Below are 10841 nucleotides of genomic sequence, written 5' to 3'. Positions count from 1 at the left end.
CCCTCCTACCAGTCCATGACAAGAAGCCCTACTCCTAGATACTAATCATTTCCAAAGGAGAAGTATTGACCAGGGCGGCGGTAATAGCCTCGGGCACTGAGACCTTAAATTTTTCAAGGCATAAATCTGTCTAGTATGGATGTAAAATTTGGAGTATCTCTTGACACAAAGTTTTTCGGTGTTGTTTAACTGCTTTCGATATTGTATCAGAACTATAATTATGGTATTGCCATCTATTTGAAATTTACTACTGTTTTCACCACCATATTCCCATCAGCGTCACGAGTCTTACCAGCCAACTCAAGAGCGTCCTGTACTTTGTCGAGGCCCTCAAATCGATGACTTATCATCTTGGAAATATCGGGCAAAGGATTGCCATTTACTGGCGCCCCTGTAACTGAGGCTTTTGCAATTTCAATCGCACTAGGGTAAGCATCTGCATATCGCCAGGTAGACACGAGATTAATTTCCCGGGTTGTTAGATCTGAGATTGGAAGCGTGTGGTTAGGGATGCCCATTCCCACAAGGACAACACGACCACCCGATGCGGTGGCCTATGAAGGGAAAAAAGTAAACATCAGCTCGAGAAAACCATAGAAAAGCGAGGTGCGAATTGTTACCGGGATAAAGGAGTTTGGTCACTTACATAAATGCCACTTTGCACACACGACTCGACACCTGTGCACTCAAATACGGTCTGCACCTTTCCTACCGCCTGGCCATCCGGCCATTTCAACTCTGCAATGTCCGCTGCAGTCTGCCTGGCGATATCCAGCTTCTCTTCTAAGGTCTGCCCTCTCCTGAGGGGAACCGCATATACGACAGAGGCAAAACCCTGCTGCAGCGCAAAGTCCAGGCGCCCCTTGTCAATGTCGACCACGACGACATCTCGACAGCCCTCGGCGCGCGCCGCCACAGCGCAGAGCAGCCCGATTGCACCGGCGCCGAAGATCAGACACGTGCGCCTGGGTGAGACGGTTTCCTTGCCTGCCCTGCGCGCAGCGTGGATGGCGACGGCCAGCGGCTCGAGGAGCGCGCCGGCCTCGAAGCTCAGCTGGGGCGGGAGGCGGTGGACCCAGCGCGCGGGATGGTCCACGAACTCCTGCAGGGTGCCCTGGTAGTGGGGGAACTTGGAGCCCGAGCTGCGGAAGCGCAGGGCCGGGCAGATGTTGTACCTCCCGCTGCTGCAGTAGTCGCACTGTCCGCAGGGGACGCCGCACTCGAGCGCGACGATGTCGCCGGCCTTCAGGTCTGGGATCGCCTGGGAGACACTGGACCCTACAGCGACGACCTCACCCGCTGCCTCGTGGCCCAGGCAGAGTGGCTCGCGGACTTGGATACTCCCGTTGCAGAAATGCGTGTAGTAGTGCACGTCAGAGCCGCAGATGGTGGTGGAGCGAATGGCAACTCGAATCTCGTCGCTGGCGAGAGGCATGAGGTCTGTTGATGCGGCCTGGAGAGTTCTAGCCTTATGGAGATATTGGCCACGGCTCTTCTCTGGGGTGGCGGCGGTGGTCGTCGGCATCTTGGCAATATTCTCTGTGTCTTGATTGAGATAAAGTGCAAAGCTATGGGGGTGGATAAAGCAGCATACGACAAATGAACTCTACATTGGATGTGCAAGTGTTGGTGTCGCGACTTAGCACTCCTCAGGCTTGCCCAAAAGTCTCCAAGCCGGAGTCTCAGCTCCGCAACTGGCTGCGCTCCATAGCTTTTTGTTGACGTGGGTGAGTTACGACACGATTCCGGGAGCCATGTGAAAGCCGTTACTGTGGTGCGACCGTACTGGCTTCGGAGGGTGGCTGTGAACCGCATGCTGTGCCGAGTTTGTCTGAGGCAGGCGAGGAGTCGCCGAAACACAGCAGCCCGCGGGATCTGATTTCCGACCACCAATTCAGGTGGGCCACATAGTCGCCAAACGCTACGCCGCAAATACACTCCGAGGGGCAACAAGCCCCGGAATCACAGCGCGAATCTGGGGTAATAGATCTCATCGTCGCTTTACATAGTCAGGGGAAGGCGATGGTTTTCTTCAAGTCACCGGGACTTGAGCCATGCCTAGGAGCCTGAAACATTCATTGCCAGTCAGTCCATCAGAACTTAATCGTGTCGGCCATTTCTAGCCTTGGACATCATCTTCAGCTTCTTCATGGTCACAGACTTTCACCCAAGTTTGACTTAACATCTGATCTGGGCTATTCGACATCTTTGGTTCCACAATGTCGGCCTATGCAAATAACCTTGATGCCATCATCATCGGCGCAGGCCCGGCGGGCATCGCCATGGCCTACCGCCTGAAGCATGAGCTCAACTTTCATGACTTCTTGATTTATGACAAACTCGATGGTGTTGGCGGCACCTGGAGAGCAAACACATATCCAGGATGGTAAGTCAAGAAAACGGAATGAGGAAGGGGGTTAATAAAAGTCTTTACAATCCGAGACCAAAAACTAATCACCCATTTCGCTTTCACCAGTGGATGTGACCTTCAGTCGCACCTCTACTCCTTCAGCTTCAACCCAAATCCAAACTGGTCGAAGCAGCTGTGCGAGCAGCCTGAGATCCTTCAATGTAAGTTCTGTCCAGGCGGTCCAGTCATCTCACGATTTGCCTATCCGCTACCCACTTGAAGCGGTAAAACTGACCTGTGCATGGTAGACATGGAGGATACTGTCGACAAGTTCGACATCCGCAAGCATGTCCACCCGTCGGTTGAGTGCATCGGCGCGAAGTGGCACAATCATCTCGGCAAGTGGGAGGTAAACCTCAAGGACCTCAAGTCAGGAATTGAGTACTCACGCTACGCCACCGTCTTTGTCTCTGCCGTTGGTGCCATCTCCTTCCCGCGAGACGTCAAGTTCCCGGGTATGGAGGGTTTCAAGGGCCACATGTTCCACACCGCCCGGTGGGATCATTCTGTCTCATACGCAAACAAGCGCATCGCCGTCATTGGCAACGGCTGCAGCGCGGCTCAGGTGGTTCCGGCCATGGCTGAAAAGGCAACCTTCGTGAAGCAGTACGCTCGCAGTGGGCAATGGTTCCACGCCCGGCCGAACCGGTACTACACCGAGCTGGACAAGTTTATGTTCAAGTGGATTCCTCTCTGGGAGCGACTTTTACGCCTCAAGATCTTCCTCGATGCAGATGAGGAGACTACGACATACTTCCCGACCCCGAAGGGCCTCAGGCTGCGCGCCCAGATGGAGAGCGAGTCAAAGAAGTACATCCAGTCCAAGACGCCAGAGAAGTACTGGAACCACATCATTCCAAAGTTTCCATTAGGATGCAAGCGCCGCATTTTCGACCCCGGCTACCTTGACGCCCTTAATAGGCCAAATGTTGAGCTGCTGCCCGAGGGTATCCAGGAGATGACAGAGACCGGCATTGTCAGCGCCTCGGGAATACGGGATGACTTCGACATCATCGTCCTCGCTACGGGATTCCAGGTCTCAGAGTTCCTGACGCCAATGCACATCATCGGCGCTGATGGCCGAGCGCTGCACCAGCAGTGGAGGGAATGCCGTGGCGCCCAGGCATATCTCGGCACCCACGTCCACAACTTCCCCAACCTGGCTATTCTCTTTGGCCCGAACACCTTTCCCGCCAACAACTCGGCGCTATTCGCGTGCGAGACGCAGGTCGACTACGCCGTCAAGTCACTCTTCACGCCCCTGCTCGACCACCGGGCGGACATAATTGAGGTCAAGCAGACGGCCGAGAACTTCACGACGAATGCGATACACAAGGAGCTCTCCAATACCGTGTTCTCAGGGGACTGCTCGAACTGGTACATCGGCAAGTTCGGCCGCAACGCTGCCTCCTGGCCCGGCATGGCGCGGTCGTACTGGGCCGCCACATACTTCCCCGACTGGTCGGCCTTCAACCTCATCGGCGGAAGCAAGCTGTGGCCGCTCTACACTGTTCGCCGCTGGTTAGTGAACGCGGGGGTGCTCACCAAGGCGCTGCTTATCCTCGGTGTCGTGGCGGCAGCGGCACGCTCTGGAGGTCGCAATGCTAACATTGCTCGGCTTGATACCCTGAAAACTATTGTGACTAGAGCTCTTCGATGAGCAACACTTCTTCCTTGTTGGGTGAACTATTTCTAAGTCATCGACAAATTGGTCGCACAGGGAACATAGCGGCTTACAACTTTAGAATGCTTCAGTGATTATTCGGTTGGTTGGAAAACACATATCTCTTACATACTTATGTAGTAAATGAATATCTCTTCAGACTACCTTTCCTCAGTGAGCTAGACGTCTCTAGCATGGTCCAAATTTCTTTTGAAGTTGCTCACACAGCGCAGGAGACTCATGACTATGCGCTATGACAGGATGCCAGGACAATCAGGATGGCCTCGCTTCGAGAAGGCAATTCTACATCCAACGCTCCACATATAGACATCATTTAGCAGGCATGCAGAAAGCTGATATTTACGGCATTGAGGTGACGAAGTCATCAGTTACATCTATGCTGTAAGACTTGGGCATGGACTAAAGAACATGCTTGCAACCTTGGGGGCAAAACGCAGAATTTCTATATCGATGCAAAATTTTCACAAAGGGAAGCAACAAATAAAGCGTTGGTAAGGTGGGAAGATCAATCTTTTAAAGTTCGAAATATCCTGGCAAAGGTCTAGATTCTGTATTTACGCTTGATTTCCCAATATTGGGGCAGTACCCATTTTTGGGTTGCCACACAGTACTTATGACTGTAGTCTGTCTCGGTGTGGCTTACGACTATGCCTTGAAAGTACGTATGTAAGCGGTCATTACGTTAATAGTACGCAAGGCCAGAGCAGGCAAGGCTGGATGACGAATAAGTCTGACTTTGTCACGAGGTCTGCTCTGAAGGCGCCAAGGATGAAACGCGTGGCCCCAGAGCCGTCATCGTCTCCGAACAGCAACATCATGCTTTGCCTGGTTGAGCGGCCGAAGCCAGCCCACTAGTCATCCTCAGAGTGATTTTCGGATATTGGATACGCATATGGATTTAAGATCCCGATCGGCACAAAGTCTTGTCTGGCCGGACCCAAATTCCGGGATACGCGTGGGGGACAAGTGGGTTCGGGGCTTGAGTTCCGCGACGGCGATCCGAACCGCGACACGTCCCGCATCCATGCCATACTGAAAAGCGACAGAATATGCCCAGAATCGTGGATGTTTTGGGGGCTTGCGATTTGACCTATATTTTCCATCGTGAGAGTATATCGATACACACGTTGGCAACTATTGTCTGGTACTGCATTGTAAAGACTTTCTCAAAGTCAATTCTCGAGCCTAATGATCATGTCTTATCACGAAAAGCACTTGAAGAATGTGAGATATGCCGCAGGGCTCCCGTGAAGAAAAAGCAGAGCGCTGATGGCCTAACTCTCTTTCACAGCTCAAGGATAGCAGCCTGTTCTCGGGGGAGGCTTTTATTGACGGGCAATGGGTTTCTAAGGACAAGACATTTGACGTCTACGGTTGGTTTCCAAGTTCTGGCTTTCCAGATTTCCTCTTACTGAGATTAAATAGAACCATCGTCAAGCACTGTCTTGGGCAAGGTGTCAAACTGTACAGTTGAAGATTTCCAGAAAGCCATCGAGAGTGCGGACAAGGCACAACGAAGCTTTTTTGAAAGCACAACCGGGACCCAGAGAGGAGCTCTCTTAAGAAAATGGAATGACTTGATCCTGGAGAACCTGGATGACCGTAAGTTTGCAGCATATTGAAAAATTCGGCTTACGTGTGTTCTGACTCGTTTGATGATAGTCGGGGCCGTTCTTTCCCTTGAAAACGGAAAGACCTTGAGCGAGGCAAAGGGTGAGATCGTATATGCTGCAAGCTTCATATCATGGTTTGCAGAAGAGGCCACTCGTTCTTATGGCGTCACGATCCCATCCTCTACTCCTCACACCACTCTCATGACCATCCGAGAACCAGTGGGCGTGTGTGGGATCATCACACCCTGGAACTTCCCTGCTGCGATGATTACCAGGAAAGTCGGCCCGGCTCTCGCCGCTGGGAACTCCGTTGTGATCAAGCCACCCAGCGAGACACCATACACCTGTATTGCTCTTACCAAGCTGGCCGTGAAGGCCGGTCTGCCCCCTGCGACAATTCAGGTCTGCCCTACAAAGGACCGTGCAGCTGCCACCGAGATAGCCAAAAGTCCGCTGGTCAAGAAGCTCAGCTTCACGGGCTCGACTGGTGTGGGTAAGAAACTGGCCGAGCTGGCAACGGGCACCCTGAAGAAGGTCAGTCTAGAGTTGGGCGGGAACGCGCCATTCATTATTTTCGACGACGCAAACCTCGACTTGGCCGTAGAGGGTGCAATGTTCTGCAAGTTTCGTTGCTCGGGGCAGACGTGTGTCTGGTAAGTCCTCTTCCCTCCCCAATTTGCTGCCTGACACGGCGCAAATGCTACTCTGGATGCTGATAGTAGGTCCTTAGCGCAAATCGACTTTACGTTCAGAAGGGCGTGGCCAAGGCTTTCACAGAGAAGCTCGTCAACGCTGTTCAGGCGCTGAAGACGGGACCGGGGCTGGAGCCCTCAACCACTCAGGGTCCATTAGTGAATAAGGCCGCCGTAGACAAGGTCAAGGAGCATGTCGACGACGCCATCTCAAAGGGCGCAAAAATTGAGCTCGGCGGCAAGACGCCTGAAAAGGCTGGCTTCTTCTACGAGCCTACGGTGCTCTCCGGCGTCACAACAAAGATGCTGGTCAGCAAGGAGGAGACGTTCGGCCCTCTCGCTCCCATATTTGAGTTTGAGACCGAAGAGGAGGTTCTGCGGCTGGCCAACGATACCGAATTCGGTCTGGCAGGATACTTCTTCTCACAAGACATCGCGCGGGCGATGCGTGTAGCACAGAAACTCCAGTGTGGTATGGTGGGTGTCAACACCGGAAAGATCAGCGCGGCCGAGGCTCCTTTTGGGGGAGTCAAGGAGAGCGGATACGGAAAGGAGGGCAGTCTTTACGGTCTCGAGGAGTACCAAATTATCAAGAGCGTCACAATTGGAAACCAGAACGTCGGTGTCTAAATTTAGCAGCAGGAACTGTATGGCTTACACCAGTCATCTAGCACGCTTTGAGTCGATTAAACCAAATTGAGCTTGTCGACGAACAACAAAATGGAAAGCAAAAATTTCCAAAAAGTTCCTTCAGGAGAAACACTCGAGAGCCGTCATCATACCTGCTGTTTATCTTTGCCTCTGGGTGAGGTGTCGCGTCATGTGAAAAATCTCGGACTGCAGGAAGTTACTATCACGAATTGTAATTGACGGAAAGCGTTGTATGCTGTAAGTAGCATGGAGTCAACGTTCAGTTGAATGTGAGCAGGGTGAGGGTCAATTGCCGCACAAGTGGGCTGAGAATGTAGTCCTGTCTGAATGAGAGTCCCGAGCTTTCGCATTCACTTTGTGCGGCAGCCGCAGTCGTTCTTAGCGTCTCCTGACAGAAGAAGCTTGTTCAACCCAATCATCTGCCGACCCATGCCCATGCCATGAGGCACTCAAAGAGACATTTATTTGATATTGAGATATTCCAATTCTTTCAAATACAAAGATGGGGCTCGAACAGCACATCATGCCGATGTTGGGTCAGAAATTCGCCCGACTTCAACATCCAGGCTCCAAAGTAGTGTCAGCATAGTGTAAAAGCCCTTGTAGTTCTTTCGGTAACAAGAATCCCCGCTTCATCCGGGATTCATATTCCGAGCCAAGCCTCCCAAGAGTAGGACCTCCGAACTATATTAGTCGAAACGAAGGCGGAATTGAATCCCGATCAAGGGGCGAGTCAGAAATGGGTGGCAGGCAGGAAATTTTTGAACGGGCGCAAATGATCAAATCTAAGCACATGGGGCCGGTGCCATTGAATTCTACAATCGCAGATGCTATCTTGTGGCAAAATTTTGTTGTTGGAAGCAAAAGAAGAGTTGACTGTCGCTCAGCGTATTTCCCAACATTGAAGTGATGTGCGTATAATCTCAAAATGCAACACCTGACTTCCAGCAGCAGATTAAATGACCCTTCCAATAATTCTCGACATTCTCCTGCTCCGTGAAGATGATGGGAAGCCCAAGAATGCAATACGAAAGCGTCAATGCCTAATCCGATGCATTATACATGCTGCTCGGCAGCAACCTGGTCAGCCGCAGAGGCAGCCACCTTCATAACCTCCATCTCTTCCCTCGTGCTGGTGTCCCCGAACAAGACATCAATCTCCTCGAGAGTCTTGCCCTTAGTCTCCGGGACAAGAAGCACCGCCCATATGCCAGCCAGTCCGCAGAAACAGGCAAAGAATACATAGGTCCCAAACTGAATATTCTCGAGCATTGGAGGAACGGCAATGCCAATGATAAAGTTGGACAGCCAGTTGACGCAGGTAGCCAGAGCGACACCCTTCGCACGCATAGAGTTGGGGAATACCTCAGCGGGCAAACTCCAGCCAAGCGGAGAATAGGAAACACCATAAACCATGATGAAACAGAAGGCCATGGCGACGCATGCCCAACCCGCGGCCGTGTTTGCTTGCCAGTCCTTTTCGTAAACACCGGCCAAAGCAGCAATGATGATATAGCAGGCGCAGGACCCGAAACCACCGATAATGGCTAACGGCCTTCGTCCCAACTTGTCGATAATAACAAAGCAGATAGCAACAGCAACCAGCTGAAGGATATTAAAGACACCCGACAGGATAAGGGACATCTCATCAGACTGTCCAATGGAGCGAAAGAGTGTAGGAGCGTAGTAGATGAAGGCGTTTATACCAGAGAATTGTTGGAAGAAGCAGACTCCGCACCCAACAGCGGTTCTGCGCAGCATCTTCCGGTCAAACAGATCAAGCCACGAGAGGGCCTCCAGCTTGAAGCTCCCAGCTCCGGGATGCTTCTTCGCAAGTGCCATCTTGTTAAACTCGATCTCGGTAACGATGCCCCTGTACTCCTTTTGCACACGAGCGTCAGAGGGCGGCAGACCGCGCAGCTTGCACAGACTCGTAAGGCACTCCTCGTTACGGCCAACGAGAGTTAGCCATCGAGGTGAGTAAGGGAAGAACTGAATGCCAACACCGAGGATCGTGGCGCAAACCATCTGCAATCCGAGAGGAAGCCTGAAGGAAACTTCGCTGGCGATATCTTTGGTGCCGTAGGTAATCCAGAAAGAAATGACAACACCTGATACGATAGAGATAGACTCTAGAACGAGCAGTGTCCCTCGCAGATTCGGTGGGGCGATCTCAGAGATGTATAGTGGAGCACCCTATGGTGTCTTTGCGTTAGCCTTCTGTAAAAGACGAGAAATGTTCAAGAGGGTTTGCATACCATTGCAAGTGTACCAACTCCAATACCACCAATGGCCCTTCCAGCCACAAGAGTGCCATAGTTATGAGCTGAGGTTTGGATAATAGCGCCGATATCGAAGATGACCACGACCAGAGTCAGAGCCCGCTTCCGCGAGATCTTGTCGGCCACGTACGGCATGAAGATGCAGCCCACGAAAGCACCGAACAGCAACATGGCAGTCATAAAACTAGTACCAAAGGCAGTCTTAGTCTGTGGGAAAGTATTGTGGAACTGATCCATGACGTTGATAATGGAGATAACGCCCTGGTCATAGCCGAAGGAGAAGCCTCCAAGCGAGGCAAGAAACGCGGCCCCGAAGACATATGAGTTTCCGAGGAGCCCACGAATGCCGTTCGGCCCGTATGCTACATCTTCTCCGAACATGTCTCCATCTGACAGGTTCTGAGACTCGGTGGGCGATCCCTCCTTGTGCTCGTATGTGGTGGTGGTCCCGTTTTGGACATCAGCTCCCGGGCTGATCTTCATATCTGTAGACATGACCGAAATAGATAGAAAACTAGATATCCCAGATCAATTATGTTCGTGGCGGTGGACTTTGGAGAGAATGTGTCGAAAAAGGATAAGAGGGAAAGAGAAGTGGTCCAAAGTAGTGGTTGATGGAATATTGGCGAGGCCTGTCATTCCATACCATCGAGAGATCAAAGTTTGTGCGAGAGCAAGGCACGCGGGATAGACTGATGAGACAGAAGAGGCTAATACTTATACACTAGGCCCCTGAGTGCTGAGGTTCGGTCCTCAATCCGGGCCCGCTGAGGAGGTATCGCTGACGAATGGGTGGAACCTGGGGACCGAGGGTGCGGCGTAAACTGGTGCAACCGACCCCAGCTCATTACAGACCTGGGGTAAGAGGAGCTGGTCTGGGGTCAAGGTGTTGCTTCCCCATACCCCGGAAAAAGCATTCCGCAGTGACCCCGCTGTACCCCCGTAGTCTTAACAGGGGGAGCCCGGCACACATGAATTGCCTGCCATGTTTGCACCTGAGGTTGCCTTGCAATCACGATCGGGCTCGCTCGGGAAATGGAGCCTCTTTTGAGGTGCTTTGGTTTTACATGGGTTGGTCGACAGCCGAACTGCCTCAGCGGCACACAATGCAGGAATCAACTCCTGTCCACCAACTGACCAATTCCGCTTGCTTCTTATCGAATCGCTGTTGCCTTACAAACCGTCCTGAGGTGTCTTATGCCTCCGTTCAAGAGCCGATACACTTTCAACGTTTCTAACTCATTGGCACGTAAAGCGAAAGGAATGTGTTTGGATGACTATTTTTGCCAGTTGCAATCCCAGCACCTAAGTAAATAGGAACCCCCATTCAAGACACCATCTTGGTATCGGCTCTGTCTTTCCTATGCCTGATCTAATCAAATAATGTTATGTCCTAGGGGAGGCCCTAGGTTTGTATTGAGCCATTTTGCCTCCCAAGCCAAGCAGCTATCAGGCGCGAGCAAAACACACACCTCGCTCGGAAGCGGTCTCTACGGCAGCGAGGAGAAT

At 52.0% G+C, this 10841-nt stretch overlaps 4 protein-coding genes across 4 annotated transcripts; 2 read left to right on the top strand and 2 right to left on the bottom strand.

Annotated features, from left to right (window-relative positions):
* Positions 1 to 478: 478 nt before the first annotated feature.
* Positions 479 to 1525, bottom strand: J7T55_011037 (uncharacterized protein; the record flags this gene model as incomplete). Its single annotated transcript, XM_053135149.1, has 2 exons — positions 479 to 484; positions 647 to 1525. The coding sequence occupies 2 exons, from the start codon at positions 1523 to 1525 to the stop codon at positions 479 to 481; spliced, it is 885 nt and encodes a 294-aa protein (XP_052987105.1).
* Positions 1526 to 2219: 694 nt separating this feature from the next.
* Positions 2220 to 4070, top strand: J7T55_011036 (uncharacterized protein; the record flags this gene model as incomplete). The annotated part of the gene is made up of 3 exons (XM_053135147.1): positions 2220 to 2386; positions 2477 to 2571; positions 2659 to 4070. 3 exons carry the CDS (start codon positions 2220 to 2222, stop codon positions 4068 to 4070), a joined length of 1674 nt encoding a protein of 557 aa, XP_052987104.1.
* A 1212-nt stretch (positions 4071 to 5282) lies between these two features.
* On the top strand, positions 5283 to 7029 carry J7T55_011035 (succinate-semialdehyde dehydrogenase; the record flags this gene model as incomplete). Its single annotated transcript, XM_053135146.1, has 5 exons — positions 5283 to 5318; positions 5386 to 5467; positions 5565 to 5696; positions 5757 to 6360; positions 6438 to 7029. 5 exons carry the CDS (start codon positions 5283 to 5285, stop codon positions 7027 to 7029), a joined length of 1446 nt encoding a protein of 481 aa, XP_052987103.1.
* A 1077-nt stretch (positions 7030 to 8106) lies between these two features.
* J7T55_011034 (general substrate transporter) lies at positions 8107 to 9815 on the bottom strand (the record flags this gene model as incomplete). The annotated part of the gene is made up of 2 exons (XM_053135145.1): positions 8107 to 9246; positions 9309 to 9815. The coding sequence occupies 2 exons, from the start codon at positions 9813 to 9815 to the stop codon at positions 8107 to 8109; spliced, it is 1647 nt and encodes a 548-aa protein (XP_052987102.1).
* Positions 9816 to 10841: the final 1026 nt, after the last annotated feature.

The sequence above is a fragment of the Diaporthe amygdali genome, assembly GCF_026229845.1.
Source record: "Diaporthe amygdali strain CAA958 chromosome Unknown NODE_52_length_282706_cov_64_790073, whole genome shotgun sequence".
In the NCBI taxonomy this organism is placed as follows: Eukaryota; Fungi; Ascomycota; class Sordariomycetes; order Diaporthales; family Diaporthaceae; genus Diaporthe; species Diaporthe amygdali.
This window is presented reverse-complemented; position numbering and strand designations above follow the sequence as displayed.